This window comes from Nematolebias whitei, chromosome 11 (genome assembly GCF_014905685.2).
Source record: "Nematolebias whitei isolate Nwh7 chromosome 11, NemWhi1, whole genome shotgun sequence".
Classification (NCBI taxonomy): domain Eukaryota; kingdom Metazoa; phylum Chordata; class Actinopteri; order Cyprinodontiformes; family Rivulidae; genus Nematolebias; species Nematolebias whitei.
In genome coordinates, this window is record NC_056508.1 from 39,534,511 (window position 1) to 39,560,917 (window position 26,407).

Consider the following 26,407-nt stretch of genomic DNA (forward strand, 5'->3'; position numbering starts at 1 on the left):
ATATATATATATATATATATATATATATATATATATATATATATAAAGAAGAAAACTAGCATTTCATTTGCTGCTGACTTAGAAGTGCTATTTTTTACAAGTGGTGTTAAACAATTAATATATTTGACAGTAGTTTTTTATTTGACTTAGCAATAAAAGGCATTTTGGAAGCAATGCGGTAAACATCCTGTAAATGGGAAAACAGTGGAATTATCTTCTGTAGTTAATTTAAACTTCCACCCATCTATTTTCTTACCTGCTTTTTCCTTCTCGGTTTGCGGGGTGCCTACTGTCTATCTCCAGCTGTCACTGTGCGAGAGGCAGGTACACACCCAACAGGTCACAGGTTCACTTGAACTTTTTATAAATAAAAAGGCCCACAGCAAAATACCTCTCAGCATGAAGTTTCCACTTCTTTCAATTAATAAGTTCGATTCAAAACTGCTTATGAGTAAGGATGATGTAATCGCAAAGAACACTTAGCATCTATCACTAACCAAAAAAATCTAACATTTCTCCTGTCCTAGAGATGTCCTGTGCATGTGACCTTCAGACCCAGACTTTTGGATCATGAGATTAAAGCAGAGGCTTTATGTCGCCTGCACCGGGCCAAGTTGCTCTGTGACACAAAGAGAAACGGACCCACTGAACAGGAGGTACACCTGCACGCTCACCGTCAGTCAACTTCTTCTTGTGCCACAGTTTTTCAGCAGCAAACTAATTTTTTAAGCTAAACCAGCTGAAACGCAAGAAAGGACTGTTTCAAAGATGAAGTTTTCTTACTGCAGCTGGAAGTGGGAGCTAACTGGCACTCAGTTGTTTACCCGCCAGGGAAGCCATCCAAGCTGTACCCAGGTGGTTTGGCCTCTCAGGTCTTTAGCATTCAGCCTACTAACCAGTGTTGCTACCTACAGCAGGATAGATGTGGACTCCGTGCTGTTTCTGCTTCTTTCCCAGCAGTGCTTTAGGGGGTTCAGATCTGCAAACATCTGAATCACCCCGAACATAAAATAACTGAAAAAAAAAAATGTTCAGCCAAGGTGTGCAACCCAACTGAACAGAAAGTCAAGGACATTTTGATTTTTTTTATGTGCAACAAAGTTCAGTCAGGTCATCTGGCCTTTTTTTGTTGTTGTTGTTAATAGATGTTTCGTCCTTCATCTAAAGGACTTCATGCTATTTTGAACCACTTTGCCTATGGCTGCCTCCGAGGAGTCAACAGGGGAGAGGGCAGGCCCCAGAAACCATCTTATCACCATCAAACTGGTTGGTCCACTATAAGTGAGTGTGCTGCTTGTGGGATGAGTTTGTTGTGGCTCCTCGGACTGATGAAGTCCTTTGGGTGAAGGATGAAATGTCTCAGCAAGAAAAGAGAGTCCAGATGACCTGACTTAACTTTGTTGGATTTTTTACCTGGATTATTGAGCATGAACTTTGATGTTTTTTGCATGATTTTTTTGTTCTCATTTAGTTGTGTGAGACTAAACTAAAGTCTAGTTTGGGACTAAACTAGACACTGTTCTGTGTTTACTGTTGGTTAATTTTACACATTAATTCATCCTTTTCTTTCAAATTCTTTTATTTCCCTTTTTTATTTTCTGTACACCATTTTTTCAGATGTTTGTCTCTGGTTGTAACTCAGACAAATAATGTGGTAATTAATAAAAATCAGCAAGTGTCATATAGTTTGTTCTGATGAGTTCATGTGTAATATAGGTTGAAAGTGTGATGCCGACAATCTGTAGTGACCTTCTAGCTGTGCTGCATTTCTCTCACGTTATTGTTATATTTGTTTTCTTTGATGAAAAAGGAGAGCCTCGTGGGATCCAGTAAAGGGGAAAAGATATCAGCTAATTCAAAGAAGAGCAAGATGTCAGAAAACCTTGTTTTGACCAAATCACCTGACCCAATCTGCATACAGCCTGGGTAGATATATTTTCTAAAAAAAGAAAATAATAATTTAACCTTTATTTATACAGGTTTATTTATACTTTATTTAACTGAACTTCATTTAATTCATTTTTCTAAATTATCCGTCCTAGTTAGGTCTAACAGGGCTAAAATCTGAGATCCAAACTTGAACTATAAAATACTTGTGCCCTTTTTTGTTGATTCTTTTCATGTCATCAGTATTCCCATTTCTTTAGACTTGTAATCGCAAAAAATATAATAAAAACAGAAAATCTTTTTTTGTTTGTGTGTGTAATAAAGCTTTGGTTTAAAAGTGAGTGTTTTTCCTTTGAAGGTCGGAGCAGTACGAGGAAGCAAAGGCCTCGTTGCTCTACTCCTTCACTCAGCGCTACAGAGAGCTCACCATTCCCTGTTTCGTGTCAGATGGAGTCCCTCCAGAGACAAACGGACAAGTCCAGCCAGCGTGGAGGTACATCACCTTCCAGATACAGACACATGTACTGTAATGGCCTTGCCATTTATTGGTGGAGTGTTTTTTTAATGACTCAAAGTAGAAACATTATTTTAAAGTTATTGTAACATAAACACTCGCTGTAAACAGTTTGCTTTGCCTGGTTTAGAAGGCCATTTAATTATTATGTTTTAAATATTACTTCATTTTGTTTTTTTATATTTATTATGATCTAACATGTATATGATATTGTCCAAGCTTGTACCTTGCATATAAATGTTACCTCTAAAGCTGATGCCATGCTTGCTGGCTGTAAAATACAGTCTGATTAAAAAAAACATCTATTTATTGATCACAGCAGTGCTTAACCTTTTCTTTTTTTTAAATTTTATTGACTTTTATATTTAATTAATTAGAAGGAAAACATCACAGAATAAACATAAGGAAGCTCAGAACTTGTTACATCAGTGACTGAAAGAGTATTTTGAAATAAACGCATAATATAGAAGATGTTTTATTTACAAGGCTGCATTACAGAAATTCTGAAGTTGCAGAAATATTCTTCACTCTCTTACCCCAGTAGTTACCAAAACATTAGGGTCTGACCTAGAAAGCATCCATTCATTATCTTTTACCCTCTTCTTCCATTTTGGATCACGGGGGTCGCCAGTGCCCATGTCCAGCAATCACAGTGCGAGGGGCGGGGTACACCCTGGACAGGTCGCAAGTCCATCACAGGGCCACATAGAGACAAACAACCATTCACTCTCTCACTCACACCTAGGGACAATTTAGAGTTACCAATCAGCCTAACATGCATGTTTTTGGTCTGTGGGAGGAAACTGGAGTACCCGGAGAAAACCCACGCATGCACAGAGAAAACATGCAAACTCCACCCAGAAAAGACCCTGGACCGGGATACCTAGAAAACAGTATTTTAAAAAATGGCTCAGGTATTTATTTACTTATTATTAGAAATTTATAAAAATAAACAAATAAAAAACAGAAAATTTAATATTTAGCTTATCTTAAATTGTTCCGGCTTGAAGACCAAAAGTAAAAGTTTTCAAAGTAGTGCTGTATAAGAATTATTGTAATCTAACTGCAAAAATAAAAATAAAAAAATATATCTTTAAATGTACATCATACTTTTTGGTATTAAATAGGAGGCTGGAGTAGCTTGGGGGTTAGTGCCATCGTCTTATAATCCTGAAGCTGCCCAGGTTGTGTCAGGAAAGGCATCGGGCGTAAAAATAATTACTGAATCTTTCATGTGTGTTGCTATGGCAACCTGTGCAGACGAGCGCAGTTGAATAAACAACTATCTGGTACTTCATATCATGTAGAAGTTATTAATAATGATGGCTGAATGCTGTTTTTTGTTTTCTCTAACAGTTTTTCTCTTCAGTTTAGGAAGAGTTACTGTTTATATTTAACTCTATATTTTGGGTTTTTTAACTACAAGCCTTTTTGGTTTGTTCTTTTGCTGTTTAATTATTTTAAACATTTGTATTCATATGTAATGACCATTTAAAAATAGCCTAAACATATTTAAACAAATATTCAATATTTTCTTTGCTTTCTTGACTGCACTGGAAGCTCTCAGGAGCATTTTTTAAATATTTTTTGACCCCTCAGTCTAATAAAATCAGATGAAGTGCGTGCAACAGTGTTTTTGTTATCTTAAATATGACATTTCTCATCTTGGTGCTTGTTGTTAACCCTCAGTGACATGAATACACTCTACCTGAAGCTGCAGTGCCTGGCTGTACAGCCCCCTCTGGTGGGACTATCCAACAATGGCCACAACGTCATAGACTTCCATCAAGTGGTTCTAGGTGAGAAAATGTCCTCAACTACACGATCATCTCATTAACTCAGATGTTTCCCTTGTTTGTTGTGCTCACATGTTTGTGTCTATATTTGTAGGAGAGAGAGTAATTAAAACATTTACAATTCAGAACATTTCAAATGAATCTGTGGATGTATCCTTTCTTCATAAAAGTTTTTTTTTTTTTTATCAAATATATGCTACTATTATTTAATTTATTTTTAAATAATTATCCTTAATGACATTTGGGTTCTGCAAGCACTTCTAAAGACACGTGTATGCATTATTTTTAAGTATATTACACACAATGTTCCTTAAGTCTATCTTTTCTTTCATTTAAATTTTAGTCTATTTTCACCCAAAGCAGGACTAAAAATTATTTACTTTTAGCTGTAGAATTATTAATCATCACAAATAATGTGTGTTTTACCCAATGAAACTTGTTGGACTTCACACTTTTGTGTCCAGGAATCAAATAAAGCAAATATTTCTTAATAAACTCTGCCCGATTTTCTTTGATTATCTATAAGTTGATGTCATCCGTGTTGGACGTACGTGGTCCTTTTTCTCTCCTGAATGCTCTGAGACGCATACATCCAGGGGGAAAACACACTTTGGTTCTTGCTTTCAGCCCAGCTCTGGAGATGAAGGTAAGGCCAACAGCATCAAATTTACTACATATTATCGGCACTACACAGTACAGGCATTTTGCCTGTTGTAGTCAGGATAAGTGTACTTAATTAAGACATTTGTCAATAACCGCTGTCATCATGAATAATTTTCAACTTGAAATATTTGTATTATGTTACTTTATGCCTTTACTCTTCTCAAGTGCCTTGAAACACTAGAGCTGCGAAGCCTTAACATGGTTTTGGAAATAAGTCTGTGTGGAGAGGGTGTTCTCCCTGCTGTCACCTCATCTCACACTGGAGGTCTCCTTGACTTTGGCTTTGTGTTGGAGAAAGAGACCACTTCACAAAGTGTGCAGGTCAGTGAATCAAGGTCCATCAAGGTCAACTATACACGCATTTATACAAAAAAGGGGCTGCATCTTGATAGTTGATATGATATTTTTTGTTAAATTAACATTTTAGCTCGGTTTATTTGACGTTCGTTCTGGTGCTGAGCTTTGTTTTACATGCAGTTACAGAACAACTCTGTGGTGGCACTGGGGTTCAGCGTGCGGCTGGCCAGTCTGTCTTTCTCCAGGCATCAGGATGGAATCGACAGAGTAGCCTTGCTGCTGGATGGATACAGAAACACTCAGATCCGGCCTGTTGTAGGCAAGTAGTAAACATATCCTGAGAACATTTGATTTTAGAGCTCCATAAATAAAGTCAAAACTAAGTTTGTCAAAAAGTTGCTCATAAGCTCATTGTCAGAAACACAGAGGTGGGTGGCATATTAAAGAACATCATAAAGAAAATAATTAAGAAGCTTTAAAACCAATAAAAAAGGGCCTCTACAACATAGGACCCTACTAAAAGGTTGGTTCAGTAAGTGCAACAATGTTATAATTAATGTGTTTTAATTGGCTTTGACCTAAATACTGTATATAAATGTTCTTAACTTTTTTGTTTGTTTTATTAGCCTTAAAATATGTTGCTATAATTTGATTTACAAAAGAAACCAACCATAGAAACTGGAATGGAGGTCAGATTTTATACTATTGTGCCCTCATGTACATGTGGGATGTCATCACCTGTATGTTGTAGCTACCAAAACAACATCTGAGATACTTTTTTTACTCAATTCATGGTGTGAAATGAGAAACTATCTGGTGGAGAGAGGTCCAGGTGAAATTTGCATGTTCTTTCCGTGCATGCATGAGTTTCCTCTGGGTACTACGGTTTCCACACCACAGACCAAAACATGCATGTTAGACTGATTGGTAACTCTAAATTGTCCCTAGGTGTGAGTGAGAGAGTGAATGATTGTTTGTCTCTGTGTCCCTGTGATGGACTGGAGACCTGTCCAGGGTGTACCCCACCTGGACATGGGCACCAGTGACCCCGACCCGAAAAAGGATGAAGCAGATAAAAGATAATGGATGGACGGATGGCTTCTTTCAGTCCACTCATGTAGATTAAAATAGAAACAGTCACTAAAACAAAAACAGATGCTTAGGAGACTGAAAGCAGGTGAGGAAAATCCAAACTGAAAAGACTGGATAGTGGAAGACAGTTTCCTATTACAGACATCATGGCAAATCTGAGCAGAGCCTAAAGCTACAAGGCAGTCCCATTGTATGAGCACAGCACCTGCCACATTTTAAAACAGGTTGTGAGTTCAAGCTCTTTGGAAAAAGCACAAAAACAACTGCACAGTGAATGGCTGAGGGAAGTCAGATACATCATGCTTACTTCCATTTGCCTGATGAAAGTAGAAGTGATAGTATGACTCGCATAGAACCTTGATATCCAAGTCATTGAGTGTGTCTGAAATTTTGTGAACTATAAGGAGAAATCTGAGCAGCCTATACAAATCTGTGGTCAGCTCGAAGGTGTGTGGAGCTTCAGAAACTACATGGAAGTGTGTATTTAAATTAAGTTAAATGCTGTTTGGCCTTCATTATATAGAAGGCAGTTGTGTTAAATATTGGTTTGATTGAGATTTTTCTTCTGTTCATCTCTGTTGCATTTTTAACTGATAAACTTTTGTAATTTTTGTGAAACAATGTGTCAGGGACCCAGAACTACAGTGGTCTAAGTGTGTTCAGTGTGAAGCCAGTAGAGGGCAGCATTGCTCCTGGACAGACCCAAGACATCACCATCACGTTTCAGCCTGACCACCCTTCTGTGAACTTCTCTGACAAGCTCACCATAGAGCTCATAAATAAGGTCAGCACAACACAAACACACATATTTCCATCCAGGGTCTTTACTCAGCTCGTGCTTGTCCTTAACCACAGGTTTGCAAGATGAACCTGATAGATATGAACATGCGCTTGTCTAATGTGTTATTCAAACATGCTCGCTGTACCCCGCATGTTCTCACTCGACTTTGGTTTTGTTTTTGTTTGTTTTTTTGTAAGAAAACCACTGTAACCCTCTGTCTTCTAGAGTAAAGTGTGTGAGGTGAATCTGAAGGGTGCAGCCTCGTCACATAACATGTATCTGCACGGAGGAGACCTGCTGACAGTGCCCATCGAATCTCTTCTCCCCCAGCTTCACCTCACAGGTATTATCTGTCTGTCCATGAGGGCCACCACATGTGTGTGGATAGAAATCATGCATTCTCTGAAAATAAACATTTTAGTTAGGCCTGTCGCAATAAACGATAAATCAATTAATCTCATGATAAATGAAAATTATCGACCTCATTTTCATTTATCGGCTTTATCGTTTCTTCGTCTATCTACTGAAGACAACGGATGACAAAAGGTTAAACTCCAGTGCTCTTCACTGACTCCACCCTTTCTCTTTTCTCTTTAAAATCTGTTTTAACAATCAAACAATTTCAAACAATATTATTGCTTATCGCAGTAATTTCTGAGACAATGAATCGCCCAGCAAAATATGTTATCGTGACAGGCCCAATTTTAATTCCAACTCCTTAAAGCTGTTTTATATGTCTTTGACACTTTCCATAAGTTTACCAAGAGAGTGTGTAATGAAATCATATATTGTTGTTTTTCACCAGCAGTCAGGTCATATTTTACCACAAAATTATTGTGTACAAATAAGCACACTGCCCATGAGTTGTAACAAATTTTACACACTCATAATCAGCCAATGCATTCAACCACTGTAGCATCAGCAGCCACATAATATAATTCGTACCACTTCATTGTGACTGCATCACAGAAATAGGGCTCCAGTCTAAAAGATCAAAACTTTTTAGTCTTCTTGTTTCTCACTGTAATCTGCAGAAACTTTAATATTGAAATCTGGAGAATTCTGAGAGCAGCAAAAAAGGAAGTACTTTATTTCCATAACATCCTGTGTGTTGCAAAATCTATATCACAACACCAAATTTCAAATACATGCTACACAGGAGAACAAGTTATGAGACAATCTGCAGCTGGCAAACAGGAAGAGGCAAGATAGAACCAGAAAATGCACACAGCGGAGCTGATTCATAGGAGACACTATCAAATTCTGTTGGCATTGAGGAGATTATTTAACTACTTTAAAAACCTTGCAAGACGTGATTAATTTTTTTCATGGGGATTTTCTAAGTCCAACCAAATGTACTTTTTTCCACACAAATTTATGAGAAAAGTACATTTGATTTGTATTCCTTTTCTATTGCTCAGTCATAAAAAGCTTAAAAAGTGTTGTAGCAAACTGATCATGAAGTGTTCCGTGGTGGTAAACCCAATAGGGCAGTTGCTTTTTATACCGTTTTCAGAATTAGTTTGACCTAGAAAGCTTTAAAATGACAAACAATAAACCACAATGAGTGAATTTCCTGTGAAGTGCATTTTGTTCTGACAAGAGAAAGCTAACACAAATGTTAGACACAATTTATTTAGACTCGTGTTCCATCGAGTATAATTTTAGTCGTAACAGATGTAGAATAACTACAGTAAAAATCTAAATATTTCAGATCTGTTTGATGGGAAAAACATTATTCTGACTTGTTGTACTCAGCAGTATGAGATGGTTCATCGTCATGTCAAAGCATTTATAGTGTGAACGCTTATGAAGCTTTCACACTATTGTGATCCATTTTTCTTATGTTTTTTGGAATCTTTCTTCTTCCACAATTTTCATGATATTTCAACAAATCATAAATCAAAACATTCAGCTCTTTCAGGACAATCTTGCTATGACTTTTAGTATAGGTGCAACTTTAGCTTTTTTTTTTTATTTAGCCTTTTCTGCCTTTTTTTTTTTTTTTTTCTCTCATGGAAAATGAATTGAGCTCATTTTACATCCTACAAATCTTTAGATGTGTTTATAACCTTTTACTGCTCCTTTCACATTTTGTTCTGGTTCAGCTTATTTCAGCTTCCTTGTGCAAATTTTAACTTTTTTTTTATCTACTTTCAGCTAATTTCTGCTGTTTTTTTCAGCTGTTTTGTGCTCCTTTCAGATTCTTTTAGCTAACTACAACATTTTTGTGCTTCTTCTAACTTCTTTCTGCTAATTTCAGCTTCTTTCTGTGTTTCAGCTATTTCTGCTATTTCACCTACTAGCTGTTTGTGTGCTAATTTTAGCGTTTTCAGCTAATTCCACATTTTTTGCACTCATTTCAACTTTTTTAGTCTAATTCAGAAAAAAAAACGTGCTCTCTACTTTATTCTAATCATTTTAGCTTCTTTCAGCTTTTTTGGCTACTTTTCAACTGTTTTTTTTGTTGTTGTTGTTGTTGTTGCTACTTTTAGCTTTTTTTCAGATAATTTCCACTATTTGTGCTCATTTCTGCTTCTTTCAGCCTAATTGGGCAAACTTGTGCTCTCTCCACTTCCTTCTGCTAATTGAAGCTTGTTCTACCTTTTCAACCACCTTTTTTAAGCATTTTTGTAGCTAATTTCAGCTGTTTTCAGATAAATTCAAGTTTTCTGTGATAATTTCTGCTACTTTCAGCCTCATTAACTTCTTTCTGTTAATTTCAGCTTATTATGCTCCTTTCGGGTTATTTCTGATAGTTTCAGCTTTTTTTGATATTTCAGCTACTAGTTAGCCATTTTTGTGCTAAATTTAGCTTTTTCAGCTAATTCTACTTTTTTTACTCATTTCAGCTCCTTCCACTTCCGTTTATTTTATCTTCTTTCTATTCTATCTGTTTCATGTTGTTGTGTTCATTTGTACTCTTCTGCTCACACAGACTCAGGTTTGTGCTGCTGTTCAGCGTATTGTTTTTATGCTATTGGTGCTTAGCGTATTTTTAGTTAATGGTTTTTTTAGTTCATATCTTAGCTCTTATTACTGTTTTTCTTTTACATTTTATTGTTGGATGTAACTAGGACTCTTTCATTCCACCACATGTACCACATGTGGTGCGAATGACAAATAAAGAAACTCTGACACTGACAGTCTTTTCAGCTATTTTCTTTTGTTAATTTCAACTTTTTTTTAGCTAATTTCCTTATTTTTGTACGAATTCCTGCTTATTTAAACCTAATTAAGCAAATATGTGTTCCTTCTGCTTCATTCTGCTAACTTGGGCTTGTTCTTCTATATCGGCTGCATTTCAGCTGTTTTCAGCAAGTTTTTCAGCAATCAGCATTCATACTGCATTTTCGCAGGAAGTGCAAATTCTCTAGTTTTAATTAAACTTTAAGGACTACCTGGTATGTATGAGCTGTTTTATATAAACTTGATCAAAGCTGAAACCTGCAACACGTTCTGTTGCAGAGTCACAGATGGCGGAGAGGCCAAATATCCCCGTGCTGGTGACCCTGCAGGCCAGCTACAATGCAGGTGTCATCAAACCTGCGGTCAGGGAACTGCATGTTGGCTGCATCCGCTCCTCAAACACCAAAAAGAAGGTACTGAGGTTTCACAGAAGTAAAAGATACAACTTACTCTTTCTGTAGGTTTATTATTCTTTTTTTGGTTGTTCCCCTTTCAGGGGTTGTCATAATCCTCGTTTTTCTTTTAGATGCAATATGGAAAAAATATTAACTGCTTCAACAAACCAGTGAACAACATTTTTCAGACATGACGCTTATCTTGTTTTAGTTTTCCGTTTTTGTGGTTTTCCAGAGTGGAGAGTTTTACTGGGATAGTGTGGCCCCTCTGCAGCAGCAGGGCTTCAGTGTGGAGCCTCTGAAGGGCAGTGTGGAGGCAGGTCACAGACGCACACTCACCATCACATGGGCTCCCCAAAGTGGATACAAGGTAAAAAAAAACACATAACTTTTATAACTTATTAAGAAACTGGTTAAAGAAATGATGTTTATAGTCAAATGATCGTCCTTTAATAACATCCCAAGACTCTGTGTCCCAGTTGTGAAAGTGTAGAAACTGTTATAGAGACCCAAGTCTTATTCTCAAAAGAGGACACATTTTGGGGGGAGAAAAAGACTTTAAAACAATAAAAAAATAAATGAACAAATGTGGATTTTTTGTTTGTTTGTTTGTTTGTTTATCAGGTCCATCTAATACAAACAAAAGTTCAAGTCTCAGGAAAATAAAAATGAAATCACTAATTGACAAAACATTTAGAGGCACTAAGATTATAAATTGTATATATATTTTGCTTTAGTTTCATTGCTTTAGGTTAAAAAATATTTTTCCAGCAAATCTAATGCCCGGTTATTAGCATCCTGCAAACATTATAAATAATATTATAAATTATATTTTGTACTTTAATATCTGCATCATCATTAAGAAATGAGATCCTGGAAGAAAATAACTGAAATCTGAACTGAGCGTGTGTGTGTTGATGTGTTTCAGCCTTCAGAGGTGGTGCAGATGTGTGTGTCTCTCACTGTAAAGGGGGATGAGACTCGTACTTACCGAGTCACCTTGATGGCTTTGGTCTCACCAACTGCTGAATGATCCATACTGGCCCCGGCTGCTGACCCGTGGAAGGTCTGCAAACCCTAGTTTAAAATCTTGTACTTGTACTGTAATTAGTACTGAATATGTTGCGGTCAAGACTCTCAGTTTTAAATAAGGCTTTGAAGACTTGTGTCTATGAATTTCATTCTCAGTTTGTGTTCTGTAGTTTTATTTTTGAACAGAGAACACACAAATGTTACAATAAAAGAAAGCTTCCCTAAGAGACTGTAGTTGGATTACACTGGTGCTGTTCTTTAAACATTAAAATATTTTGTAAACACTGGAATCCTTTTTTATTTATCTTGATATGACAATCCTAGAGACAAGTAGGCTCTTTTCACTCTGGGAAGCTCAGTCCTCACCTCCTTCTACAGGTGTGCAGTGGAGAGCATCCTGTGCTCCAGCATCAACGTGTGGCATGGAGGCTGCACAGCTGCAGAAAGAAAAGCTCTGCAGAGAGTGGTGAAGGCTGCACAGAAGACTGTTGGAGTCAGGCGCCCCACCATCACAGACATTTACACCTCCAGATGCAGGAAGAGAGCCACCTGCATCATGAAGGACCCCACTCACTCAGCACACTTTTTGCCCCACTCCCCTCAGAAAGGAGGTCAAGGAGCATTAAGTGTAGAACCACTAGACTGAGGAACAGCTTCTACCCTGAGGCTGTTAGACAGAATAATCACTGAAAAATCACATCATGTTGCTGCTGATCTGTTTCATGTTGCTGCTGATCTGTTTCATGTTGCTGTGTTCATTTGTGCTCGTCTGCACACGGAGAATGAACTACGTTCAACGCTGAACCCGCTGCTGTTTGGAACTATTTCCCGCTGCATGACCCACGTGACTTCCGCATTCCATTCTTTCTATGGGAGTCTATGGGAGTGTCGCAACTCTCTCTTTACAGGGCTCTGAGACACGCTGTCTGTTTATGTTATAGTTCAGGATTTGTATTCTCCATTTAGCAGAATGCTCTTAACGGGTTAGAGTATTTAAGGACTGAAGTGGGGTAGAGGTAGGGCAGCCAACCTGGGACCAGAAAGTCGTGGCTTGACTCCTCGCCATTCCCACAAGTCGTGGTGTCCCTGAGCAAGATACCCAATCCCTAATATCTCCCAGGTGCCTATATAGCTGCCCACTGCTCCACCTGGGTGTATCCCACATGTGATGGGTTAAATGCAGAGAACTAACTTCACCATTCTATGGAAACATACATTGACGACAACATAGCACTTGCTTACATGACTTTTTGCTCCTACTTGATGTTATAGTTGCTTGGAATCACTACAGTACTACTTCTGTGGTTTGTCCACCACCACAGAGTCCAGTTGGTTAGGCATCACTTGCAGGCCCTCAGCACAAGAGCAATAGAGGTCGGGTTCTACTGTACCAGACAGAGCCCAAGATGCAGCCAATGCAAGAATGACCCTGCGAGGGTCCAACACGTGGACCTGATGCACATCATACTGTATATGATGCACATCATAGCAGGATGTAAGATGCAGGAAGGCAAAGCATACATGGACGCCATAACCAAGTGGCTGCAGTAATATACAGGAACATCGGTGCCGAGTATGGACTGGAGGTCCCACAGTCAAAGTGGGAGACACCACCACAGGTGGTAAAGAATGGAAGAGCTAAGATACTGTGGGGCGTCCACATTCAGACAAAGTGATGGTTGACAGTTTACTGTGGTGGTTGACAAGCTGAAGAAGAAGTCAGTGGTTTCTCTCCTGGACTAGTTGTCTCCATGACCCGATGGATGGATGTCCTTCTATAATAATTGGAAAATGCACACAATTTAGACAACCGCTAACTAGTTTGAATATTTTATTGGAAAACAAGCTGTCTTAAGAATATAATAAGTTTCTTGAAGTAGGGTATATAAAGTTAGGAATATACTGTATTCAGTGATTTAAAAAAGGTGTTATACTTATCCAACATTTTTCAGTCAGGTCATCTGGACAGTTTCTTTTTTTTGTGCTGAAACGTTTCAAAACTGAAACTGTCCAGATGACCTGACTGAAAAATGTTGGATTTTATACCTTAATTATTGAGCATGGACTTTGTTGTTTTCAACCAGTTTGACAAGACTGTCAACAAGGAAGAGGGCCGGCAATGGAGGAGGGGCGTACCAAAGAGACCATCTTATCACAAGCAGAACTGGTTTGTTCCACTTTGGAGTAAGCTGTTGGAGGAAGAATCAGTTTTGTTGTGCGTTTCCTTGACTGATGAAGCCTTCTGGATCGAAGGTGAAACGTTTCAGCACAAAAAAAGACTGTCCAGATGACCTGATTGAAAAATGTTAGCTTTTATACCTGGATTATTGAGGATGGACTTTGTTGTGTTATACTTATATTTGTGTTCAGAGCAGGAAGTGTCCGTGTGGCCACTTTACCTATATTTTTCAAGCATTGATGCCAACCCACACCGAGTGCAACTCTGTTAGGCCCTGCAGATCTGAACAGCAGATGTCAGTAATGCCTTACAATGGGCCAATAGGATTTGACCTCTCAGAGATACATGCAGTAAGCATTTATCAGAGATTCTAGGAGATTATGTTAAATCAGATTACTGTATCCCAACCTGCCTATAAAAAGCAAGGTCATTAAAAGCTTAGCCTCATGTAATGTCACCCGTTTTATGAAATGTATTAGAGCATATTAGGCTATTTTTGTGTCGCTGTTTTGCCTCTTTAAAATCTGATTTCTCCTCTAATCTCTCACTAATACTAAAAGATAGTGCTACTTAAAGTCAATGCGCAGGCTAACTGTGACGTTTATGTGTCTGAGTAAATCTGTGTAAGAACGGAAATGTCACAAAAGGGGGAAAAAGAAGCAACTATTAAGATGCTTTCTTGCAGGTCATCACCATGAGACCACGACTTATTTACTTCACGAAAACACAACTTGTACTCATACTGTCGAAACTGATTACAAGCTGAACAGAACGAACGTGCAACATGAGATGCAAAAAAAACAACAGTGTCACCTTGCAGAGATTTTACTGGCTATAACATTATTAATTTAAGGTGGGGAAAGTAATAGTTTTATATATGTCTAAGGTTTTAAAATAAAAAATGCATCTTTAAGGATTACCAATTTAGCATACTGTGTGTTTAAAGCTAAATTAGCATTTAGGCTAATGCTTAAATCACTCGCATCAGTGTATGAACTTTTCTGTTGTCCTCATCATGAGGCTGAACAAGATGTCTCTCCTGGGTGCTCTAAAGCGCCTCTAACGAAGCCTCACAACACATGCATGCAGACCGGCCCGGGTGTATCCAGGGGCAACTAAATCTTAGCAGCATTAACCTGGGTGGATGAGTCCCAGTGGAAACCAATATCCAGAGCATCACCTGTGTCTGCACATTACATTTTATGTGTTTTATATCAAATCTTAAAATCAGTTCATGTTATCAATTACCACGATTAGATAAAACACCAATCGATGCAAACTTCTCCCCTGTGTGCACTTGCGTAGATGAGTATTTTATTTTTTTGGTGGGGTTTATTTCAATTAAACAGCTGTTTGTGCTTCAATAAAGGCACACTAATATGTTTGCAGTCGTTCATCGTAGTCGATCGTTCCTGCAGAGTAGCATCTCTTCAGTTTCCTGCGACAGGTTTGAGGAATGCACAAACTTATTGACTCTGAATATATTGACTCATAGTTTTAATTTAATTTTCAGCTGTTGTGTTATTCACCACCATCATAACTAGTAGTGATCTATATGGGTATTTCAATGCTATTGCTGTTTCCCACCTTGCATTCCATGCAGATCATGCCAGTAGAACAACTGGCTTTAAAATTTGAATGTCAAAACAACAACACTAAATGGATTCAAAACAACAACAGCAGCATTCAAGAACTTTCTTCCAACAAAGCTGCTGCCCCATCGGACTGAGCCCATGCACACTTTGTTGCCTCAGAGGACAACGAAGCGTTCCATGTCTCCAAGTAACGCCTGAACCCACTGAGCATTAACCCCTCCACTGAGCAAACTACCTAGACTACTGGTGATAATGATCAAGTCATCTCTACAGTGATGGTCCACCCACAGGAAGTAAATCCCTAATGACTCTTCAGCCTGAACAAGACCACAGAGCCATTAGTCTATAAGCAAGGAAACATGGCCAAGTTATTATTCAGAATATTTAGTTTGTCAACAGAAACAAAGTTCAATAATAGCTCCTACTCGCAGCGTGTGGCGTATTTATTTTATTAAGCGGGATGGAGGAATTGGTTAAGAATTAGTTGTATAATTAATCCTCAATATGTGACTTTTTGTGATTGTTTTATGTAACAAACTCTAAAAGGCTCAGCAAGTCATTGTACACAAAGTATGCCTGTAGTGGAAGTGAACATTTGTCTGCTTTGAATTTCAAATGAGACAGTGTTGTTGCTTCTTCCCAGGTAACAGTCAGTGTCCTGACATTTTCATACCACAGACATGCAAAGCAACTTTTGGAAAATGTCCAGTTGGAAAAAAAAAAAAACCTCCAGGGTGTTTTAAAAGAAAAAAAAAAAGAAATGTAGGGATAAATATATACGTAATGAGAAAATATTGATAGACCCATACTTATTTGTTCAAGTTCAAGAATCTTTTTTTTATCCCCAAGGTGCAATTTGTTTCACAGTCAGTAGTCACACAAAACATCCACACTAGACAAGACATTGAGACATTAAAATAATATTTGAAATCACTGCTCGTTGAGAAGCCTGATTGCTACAGGGACGAATGAGTTTTTCAGTCTGTTCGTCCTATATCTGTGCAGCAGATACCTGCGTCCAGATGGAAGCAACCTGAACTCACCATGGAGTGGATGATCAGGATCTGCCAGAATCAGTCTGGCCTTGTTCACTGATCTCGCCTTGTGTAGGTCAGTGAGGTTCTGTAGGGCTACGCCAGCAGTTTTGCTGCATATCCTGACAATCCCTGAGAATTTGTTCCCGTTTTTGCATGACAAAAGTCCAAACCTGATGAAAGTAAAAGAGAAAACACGAATAAAACATTCTCAAAAGTATAATCAATATTAGCAATATATTTGTCAGGGGCGACTTATAAAATTAAGGTAAAATTTCGAGTCAACACCCAAATAATTAAAATACTATCAGTGTCAATATATAATGATATAATTGATGATTATATGTAAACAAATGCAAATAAAGTTAGTCGGATTCAAACTAAAATTTCCCCTAGTTGGTTAAGAGTATTTCTTTTTAGAAACTGAATCTGTTGAACGGAAAACAGAAGCTCACGTTTTACGCTCATACAAAAATAATAATAAAGTTTGTGAGCTTTTCAAAGTGATTTAATATTGACTAGGTGTGCCCGTGTTACCGAAGATGGCAGCATTTCCTGATTTCACGGAGTGGTCGCCGACCCTTCGCTGTACGTTGTGACGCTGCCGTAACGTGGGGTTTCCCAGACCTGAATGCAGGGTTACCGCGCCCATCTCTGCTGTTTGATGGCCGGAGGAAGAAGCGACTGAGATCCTGGCGTGAAGGAAGAAACAGAGGGACGACGACGGTGGGAACGAGAAGAAGGGCTGCTTGCATATAGTTGGAGTGTGCGTCGACACGTCGGAACGCTCTAACGGGACTCTTGACTCGTCTGCCTGGGTGAAAACCGCCTTATCTCCGCGCCGGTGTATCTCCCCCTCGGCGGGTCAAAAACTGGGTTCGGGGAGTGCCGCTCCTCGGAGGCTAAACTTCATAAATTTAAGCGCCTGGCCCTAACGGAGGAGACAACATTTAGCTGTTTCTAGTCAATGTGATACAAACAACGGATACCTTCGACTGAAAGCGGGTAAGAATGCAATTTGATGTTTAATTCTGCGCTTCAGGAAATGCACAAGTGTCTGCAGTTTGCTAGCAGGGACGGTGAACCTGGGTTAGCTGCTGTGTTAGCCTGTCGCTGGCTCGTTGTTGCTGCCAACGCCGTGGGTTGGAGCGACGCTTAAATAAACCCAGGTCCGAAATAAAAGCGTTATTTTAAATCCAAACAACTCCGGCTGGTGCGATGGAGAGGCTAATGGGTGATGCTAACTTTAATTAGCAGGTTAGTGTAGACACTCCAGGGTGTCCGGGTTTATTTTGCCTCGTCTCTCATCGTCTGCTTAAATTAAATCAGCTTCTTTTAATGATCGAACAACGTTTCAGTCTCGACTTGTGGGGCATTTTTTAGTGAGCCCGGTCAAAGCTGCTTCACCGTCTGTGGCCCTCATGTTTTCATTTGTTCACCCGAATATCAAGCGTTTACTTGGCTTCACGTGAATCGTTTTCCGTGGTTGAATCGCGTCACAAAGTTGCTAATTAAGATCGCAGAACTGGGACAAAAACGCGAGTGACGTTTGGATTTACTTTCACTCGGAGCATAATTGTAGCATCACGGATTGACAACGAAGGAAGTCTAAAAATGGCTACTTCGCCCAGCAGTGTCACCACCACCACCCTCATTCTGTCTCCCGTCCATACACGTCTCCACAAAACACGCTTGAGAGCTGGTATCCAAGTGTTTAAAACGAACACGACAGGCCAAAACGGTGCTTATGTGTTCACGTATACCGCTTTCTTTTAAAGGTGTTAAAATGTCAGCGTAGCTCCCGTTTTCCAGCAGTTTAGGCCCGGTTCGGATCAGATGGACTGCTTGAACCTGGCGTTAAAACTTCACCGAATCGAAACCAAACCGGTGTGGGATTACAACTGCTGCGGTGTCGCCGTTCACATCTGACCCTCAGCCTCGCGTTTACAGGATTAAAGAGGGGACGTTGTGCGTGTTTGTTGGAAAACTACAAGCGACACGGCGTCGAGAAATCAAACCGCCTACCTGAAAGAGGCCATAGCCATTTTAGCTTTGAGCGTCACACACCGGTGTCGGTTCGACCTTACATTCAACTTCTGCTTTTAACGATGCGAAAACCAGATTTGTCTTAATTGGATTTCGACAATCGGTTTATTTCGATCGCGGCTCGTGTTAGCTCCTGGAAATCATCGTGCTCTGTAGCTTCCAGCTCCAGCACGGCGAATCATGATATCCACCACACAGCACCGAGCTACAGTCAGCACAGAATGATTTTTTTATTTTATTCTCAGTCAAATACAGTAAAACGCCTTTTAAGATTTGGGTTTTGAGTTAATGTTACGAAAGAGCGTTGAGCACCGAGTGGTTCCAGGAAGCCACGTTGAGCGCCGAGGCGACAGACGTGCCGCCTTCACGGACCGATTTTCAGCAAGAATAAAATAATCCACCGCATCTCATGTCGGTGTTGTGTTTTATTAGCTGAATCGTCGGTGTTTAATAAAAGCCAGTCGGTTCGCAAAGATGACTTTCTTTCGCCAGTGGGCCCCCCTCCCTCCGCCTCAGAATGAATGGGTTCCTGTATTCAGGGCCCGAGCAGCTGCAACCAACAAGATGGCGTTCGGAGCCTTTTTCACCGCCGCGCTCTCTCAGACACAGAGGCAGCTGCCGAGCATCGGATGGGCCCAGGCTTTGCGTGCTAGGTGCCTTTGTGCATGAGCACGTCTCAGATTGAAACAGTTTTTAAGGCTGGTGGAATTTCTTGTCGGATTATTACGGCTCAGATTCAGGACAACATGGTGGGAAGGGGTGTTGTGCGTCTTGGCTGTGAATCTGATATCTGGGGAATCTTGTAACTGCAAGAAATACTTGTGTGATGAATTCACATTAAGTATTTCATACGTAGCAGAACTACAAACTGTGGTTACATGACTCACTTACCACACAATTTAAAATGCACAGTTCACATTATTTGTTTTTATTTCTCTTTTTGTTTGAATTAGATTTAAATTTCTCCCCCTCTGTATTAGCAAAATTATTTGTATACAAAGTGATTAACACATTGCATTTCATATATTTTCTAATGATCTGCTGCAGACTGAGGATGAGTGTTGATTTGAAAACTGTATGTGCACATCCAAAAGCATCAAATTGCCACAACTTGTGCAATAATAGATGGCTAACCTTTTTAATAGTTAGCTTGACCTGGAAGTGACCCACCGCTACTTCTGAGTCTTTTTTTGTTAATCAACATTTGTGTAAAGAGGTCAGTAATCAGAATCTATGGGTCATTCTAGGGGAAAAAATAAGCTTTCTTTTAGTATTATAGCCATCTGCATAAATTTTCCCTCTTTACACTGACGATGAGATTTGTGTTAAACGGATTGTCATTACACCGGTCAGTACTTATTTTTAATCTGCACTTGCAGGAGATAAATGGGATTAAATTCTTAATTTTTGAAATTTACTCGTTAGGTTTATATGCATTTTATGTTATTTCTGACTTAATTGTTGCATATTTTGATGTTGGGTGGTAAAAGTGTGTAAAAGTGTTCAAACTTTGCAACAAAAAGACCAGAAAGGAAAACACTTGAAAAAAATCAAATGCATATAATTTTTTAAATTAATAATATAAATACATTTATTTATATATATATATATATATATATATAATGAAAACCCAAATGCTTTTTAATTTGTTAAATATACTCATAATATGGTAAGTTCTGTAGAAGGTACTAAACCTGTTTGAGTCAGGTATTTGTACCTGCCTCGTAGTACAGTAGAGGAGCAAATCTTGGTTTGCATCAGATTTCCCAATAAAACAATTGTGTAACAATTTCTTCAGTGTGTTGAAGTGTCAACTTTGATTCATTTAAATCTTTGTTTGTGTGAGCTCTGACTGAAACAGCTACAGTGCATAGTATTTTTTGTAGTGGTGCACCGATTGCAGTTTTCTATCACCGATTTTCTAAAAAGTCTGACCTGCCGATACCGATTTTGTTTTTTAAGCGACACTGTCTGGTGTTATTAGGTCACAATGCACCTTTTAATTTTCCAGTATAATTTTATTGAAAAACATACCCTAGAACAATATCCTAGAAACAATACAAACTTGTTTTAACTGGCCATGAGGTAGTGCTCTGAAATATAAATGAAGTTCAGACAATTGTTAAAACTTAAAAAAAAAAAAACCTGTAAAATCGGTTTCTCATGCAAGTATCGGCCGATTTCCCAAAATTAAGGAAATCGGGGCCGATTTATCGGTGCACCCCTAAGTGTATAATTAAAGATGTTAGTTCTCATAGTTGTACACTGTGTATGCTTAGACATTTTATCATTTTATTTTTGTCTTCTGTTTTATCGTTTCTGTGTATGTGCAAAACTTGGGTGGCTGTAAAACAAAATGTAGAGAATATTGGAAAATCTAAAACTTAAAAAAAAAAACTTGAGCCCATAATAAAGAATGAGTGATTTTTTTGGGTTAATACAGCTGCATCAACATTAGGCAGCATGTTACCCACCTCATACACTGTTTCTTGCACTTTGATGCCTTTGTATCTGCAGATGAAGCTCCCAATGCTGGAAACAGTCAGCCTTGTGCACTTTGTTATGGTTACAGTTCTTAAAACATAAGTTTGCCAGTCTGGTAAGAAAGTGTTTATGGAATACAAAGAAAGGAAACTGTAGCCTACTAAATCGTCAGGATTTACTAAACTCTTTGGTTAAGAATATTCAGAATAAAATTTTACAGATCCCATTAACATTTGTGAGTTGGGTATTTAGCCAGGGATTGTGTCCAGCCCATATCGAACCGAACTGAGACAGTTGAACCAAACTGAAGCAATTTAATGACACCTGTGGAAACCTGTGCAGGTGCTTTGAGTTTAGTAGATGATTAGTGTGTCACACTCTGTTTAAAACATCCATGCCCTGCAACATTTGGGCTGATTTCTCCACAGTATTCTTCTTCTTCTTTCAGCTTTTCCCTCCAGTGGTCACCACAGTGAGTCATCCATCTCAATCTGTCCCTCTGCATCCTCTGTCCTCACTCCAACTATGTCCATGTCCTCTCTAACTGCTTCCATATATCTCCTCTTTGGCTTTTTTTCTTTTTCCTTACAGCTGCATTTCTAACATCTTTTTTTTTTTTTTTTTTCATTCAACCTTTATTTAGACAGGTAAATCCCATTGAGCCTCGAGGACTCATTTACAAGAGACCTGATTTCAACAAAGTGATGACAACAATGGACAACAGCGACAATAATAGACAGTTATAAAAAGGCATACAGATATTTTTTTCTTTTAAACAAATGGGATGGTAAAAAGTAGAAAACTAAAAACAGGAACATGTCTGCATTAGTCCTTGCCAGGAGTCCAACATATTTTTAAAGCCACTTAGAGAGGTCAAGGTCGAGAGCTTCAGGTCTTTTTGCAAGATATTCCAGGAAACAGGAGCAGAGTAGGAGAAGGCCCTTTTGCCAAGTTCAGTCCTCACTGAGGGAACACTGCAGGTAATAATGTCCTGAGAGTGCACGCTGTAGCTGCACTCACGCAAAGACATGTAGGAGGAGATGTATGAAGGCAGCAGACCAAGAAGTGATTTAAAGATGAAACTGTACCAGTGAGAGAGTCTGTGTGAAGTTAATGATGACCAGTTAACCAGTGAATACAGGGTGCAATGGTGGGTGTTACAACCTCCTCAAAACAACAAAGGTTAATTTCTGGCACTAGGTGTAACACAAACAACTAGATGTTGATGTCAGTAAAAGAATCATTTTATTTTACAATTTAGGAAATAAATATCAAACACCAGGGCAAAATAATAGGGAAAATGAAACAAACACAGATGCCGCCTCTGAGATGAAGCTCTTTATGGAGTGGTTGACAAGCTGCAACACATCTTACCTGTGGCAGGCAGGTAACTCTGAAACACAAGAAGTAAAAGCTCTCTCATGAAGAGAGCCCCTAGAGGTCAGTGACCGTAACAGTGGGTACGATAATCACAGCCAGTTATGAATCCTAATGCACCATGATAGACAGCATCCAACATCTGCAGGGTACTTGTAGGAGCGTTCATGTAAATAATGTCACCGTAATCAATGGAGGGAAGGAAAGTCACAGATACAAGGTGTTTCCTAGCATTCAGAGTTAGACGGGATCTGTTTCTGAAAAAGAAACCCAGTTTAACTTTCAGTTTCTTTACTAGGTTTTCCACATAGAGCTTAAAAGAGAGATGCGGGACGACAAAGATACCCAAATATTTATAGGAATCAAACTCAATGGGGACACGATTTGAGGATAAAATCGGAGGAAGAACCGCTGGGACCTTTCTACCAGTTTACCCACTGTCCTTCCTCTAGCCATGCCCAAACCATCTCAGTCTGGCCTCTCTAACTTTTATCTCCCATTTGTTCAACATGTGCTGTACCTCTGATGATCTCATTCCTAATCTTATCCATCCTTGTCACTCCTAAGGAGAACCTCAACATCTTCCATTTCTGCCACTTCCAGTTCTTTCTCATGTCTTTTTGTCAGTGCCACTGTCTCCAGACTGTACAACATAGTAGGGCTGGGTGATATCTATTTGAAAAATATCGAGATAATTTCATTCTCGATATGAGACTATATCGATATAAATGATATCAGTGTTTCCCCTAGAAGACTTGCCATGGCGGGGCGCTCATCTCGTCCATGATTTTTGTCCAGGGGACGGGGGACAGAGACTTGTCCTAAGCTGTGCAGCGCGCTGTTTAAACCAACAGTTTTAGAGGGGAGGTGGGGGACACAGAGGCAGCCGCGCGCTGTTTGCACTGATAGTTTTAGAGCAGGGTGTGTGAGAGGAGAGAGACGGACACAAATCTCAGCCGTGCACTGTTTGTACCGACAGTTTTAGAGTGGCAGGGCTGCGTTCAGCGTGAGGGTTCAGCATGAAGGAAGAGGCTGCCTTTAGCTTTTTAGCTAGTGCACCTGCATTGCGAGCCGCTAGTTTAGCGTTACGTTGGTGCAGACAGATGGTTGGGGGGTGGGGTTCGGTTGACGGGGCGCTCGGTTCTATTGACAGGGCGGGGCGCCCTGCTTGTATAATGGTAGGGGAAACACTGATATTATCGTTTATCACAATAATTTTTGAGACAATCGCCCAGCAACATTTGTTATTGTGACGGGCCTAGTCACAACATGGACCTGATTCAGTAGTGAATCATCTTTATCTGCAAGTAGACATTCCCTTTTCACCCACAAACATGAAATAGTCTTTAGTCTTAACGTTTAGTCCACAAGGTCAAGCCAAAAAAAATGTAGTTGGGGTTTTGTCGGTACAAACAGCACACAGCTCAGATGTGCGTCTGTCTCTCCCCACGCTGACCCCCTCCCCCGCAAAAAAAAACAAAAGACTGTCAGTTCACAGCGCGCGGCTGAGATATGTCTCGGTCTCTCTCCTAGAATCGACTTGAAACAAAAATTATCTTAATAAATTGTACAGAAGAAACAGACAAATGTATTTTATAGGGGTGCAGCGATAAATCGGCCGGCCGATAAATCAGCCAATTTTATCGGCCCCGATTTCCTTGATTTTGGGGAATCGGCCGATACTTGCATGAGAAACCGATTTTACCGGGGGGGGGTTTTGTTTGTTTTGTTTGTTTGAACAACAATTGTCTTAACTTCATTTATATTTCAAAGCACTACCTCATGGCCAGTTAAACAAGTTTGTATTGTTTCTAGAATATTGTTCAAGGGTATGTTTTTCAACAAAATAATATTGGAAAATTGAAGGTGCATTGTGACCTTATAACACCTGACAGTGTAACTTATAAAACAAAATCGGTATTGGCCAAAATTGGAATCGGCAGGTCCGACTTTTTAGAAATCGGTGATCGGCCAGAAAACTGTAATTGGTGCACCCCTACTATTTTAATTCATTCAAGTTCAATACAGTCAATTCAGTTCATTTACCATTTAGTTGTACATAAATAAGATGCTCCGGTTGTTTAGCCGCAGGCATCCACCGTTCTTCAGGATCTGTGCTCCCAGACAGCTTCGGCTGTGTGCAGCTTTCTTGTTGTAGTACAAGAATCAGCCAGCAGATGGTGTTTCACAGAATATAGCTTGCTTTCAACACACACTCAGACTAAGATTGTCACACGTCTTCGTGAAGTTTCGCTGTATGACTCATGATTACAACCATTATACCTTCAAAATGAACTCAATAACTATCTAGGCATAATCATTGGACAGAACAGTGCCAAACACCTACGTAACTGACATTGTTTACCGGTAAAACCTTGTCTTATCGTGGTCATGTGACCAGAAGTCAAATAGTACCGGTAGAATGCCGTCAATATTCATTAGATTATTACCAATGATTTTTATTGGTAAACACTTTTGTTAACAACTGCTGTTTTTAAATGTACCTTCCAAATAAATTTGATGTGATTCTCAGCACTGCTCACATGAGTAAGAACAGTCCCTCCCTCCTCGTTCTCTCTCCCCCCCCCCCCCTTGTCTCCTTCGCACTGTTTAATGCCCCTGTTTAAGCTTAAATGAAATACTGGTATTTAAACACATATTTACCGTATACAGAAAGATTTTATTTAACTTTTATTTAAATATGTACCAGTCTTGACTGACTGCTTTCATAATTTTAAAAATTATGAAAAAAATAAGACGCTCCTGCATTTAAACCGCAACGTACAAAGTGTGAGACAAAAGTAGCGGCTTGTAAAACAGCAATTACGGTATTTGCAGTGTTTCCCCTACCATACTGCACCACCTGGTGGTAGATGGGTTAAATGCAGAGACTAATTTCGCCATTGTATGGAAACATACAGTGCTGACATTGTGATGACATTATTATTATTATTATTATAAAGGCGGGGTGCCCCACCCCATCAACAGAACTGAGCACCCCGCCTACCAAACTGAACTAGCCCCTCCCACCCCCACCCAGCACTGACATATCACTAAGGTAGCGGCACAAAATACAGGCTCTCTAGCTAAAAAGCCCAAGGCAGCACTCACATTGCCTCTTCCCTCATGTTGAACGCCCCCGCTCAAAAACTGTTAGTACAAGCTGCGCTCAGACATGTCTCCGTCCCCCCCATCAGCAAAAATCATGGATGAAATGAGCACCCCGCCATGGCAAGCTAACTAGGGGAAACACTGATTTGATATGTTTAGAACTGTTTTTCACAATAAATGTGACTTTTCAGCATTTACTGGCTCCTCACACTGGACGTGCAATCTCAAATATCTGAAAGGGATTTCAATGAAGACATTTCTGATTGGGACCTGGGTCACTATTTAATCTGGGGTTTTTTATCGGCGATGATCGATGTAGCCAAATTATTAGCTATAATTAAAAAGTTCTAGAATTGCACCGCTCAAAGTGGCTGCATGTTGGAGCAGCTCTCTTACTTTCATTCAGAGATTTTGCTTTTGGAAACTGTAATTCCTCTTTTTCTGTATGTAAATCACATTTTTTGGATGATCGTTTCCTCTGGTATCGGATGCTGTGCAGCTTGAAGGATTTTTACTGAAACTATTTCAGTTTTGGACATTTGTTATGATGCATAACCATGGCAACAAGGCAGTTTTCGACAACCAACAGCAGCTGATTAACATCTCAAAAGCTCAAATAATATCTCGACTACAGCCCCAAATCCCAAATGAGTTGAAAAGGATGTTCTGTGGACGCATTCTCATCTACCTGCCAGCTGTGCTCGAGTGCCTGACCACTGAGATCCTGGAACTAGCAGCAGGAAACATGGCTCATGACAGCAGAAGGACAGGATCGTCCCTCGGTACCTACAGTTGGCTGTCCGCAGCGACGAGGAGCTTGGCATACTGGGAGGAGTGGCCATCACTCTGGGAGGAGTTCTGCCCGGCATTCGGGCGGTACTACAACCCAGGGGAACCGAGAGGCCAGCCGAGTCTGGGTGGACGGATCGGACGGC

The 26,407-nt window shown here is 39.5% G+C and overlaps 2 protein-coding genes across 2 annotated transcripts in view; both read left to right on the forward strand.

The window, feature by feature from the left end:
- Nucleotides 1–11,680, forward strand: part of cfap74 (cilia and flagella associated protein 74) — a gene marked incomplete at its 5' end in the record, with an annotated part of 56,139 nt that extends 44,459 nt beyond the window's left edge. The window contains 13 exons of the mRNA XM_037684336.1: nucleotides 528–656; nucleotides 1,811–1,926; nucleotides 2,246–2,380; nucleotides 4,091–4,200; nucleotides 4,292–4,347; nucleotides 4,724–4,843; nucleotides 5,026–5,181; nucleotides 5,338–5,476; nucleotides 6,879–7,033; nucleotides 7,256–7,373; nucleotides 10,499–10,632; nucleotides 10,850–10,984; nucleotides 11,543–11,680. Coding sequence (XP_037540264.1) covers nucleotides 528–656; nucleotides 1,811–1,926; nucleotides 2,246–2,380; nucleotides 4,091–4,200; nucleotides 4,292–4,347; nucleotides 4,724–4,843; nucleotides 5,026–5,181; nucleotides 5,338–5,476; nucleotides 6,879–7,033; nucleotides 7,256–7,373; nucleotides 10,499–10,632; nucleotides 10,850–10,984; nucleotides 11,543–11,647 — 1,608 coding nt within the window. The remainder of the gene's footprint in view (nucleotides 1–527; nucleotides 657–1,810; nucleotides 1,927–2,245; nucleotides 2,381–4,090; nucleotides 4,201–4,291; nucleotides 4,348–4,723; nucleotides 4,844–5,025; nucleotides 5,182–5,337; nucleotides 5,477–6,878; nucleotides 7,034–7,255; nucleotides 7,374–10,498; nucleotides 10,633–10,849; nucleotides 10,985–11,542) is intronic.
- A 5,393-nt stretch (nucleotides 11,681–17,073) lies between these two features.
- gnb1a (guanine nucleotide binding protein (G protein), beta polypeptide 1a) overlaps nucleotides 17,074–26,407 on the forward strand; it is a 41,300-nt gene continuing 31,966 nt past the window's right edge. Inside the window, exon 1 of the mRNA XM_037684987.1 lies at nucleotides 17,074–17,459. The gene's annotated coding sequence lies outside the window, so the exon portion shown is untranslated. The remainder of the gene's footprint in view (nucleotides 17,460–26,407) is intronic.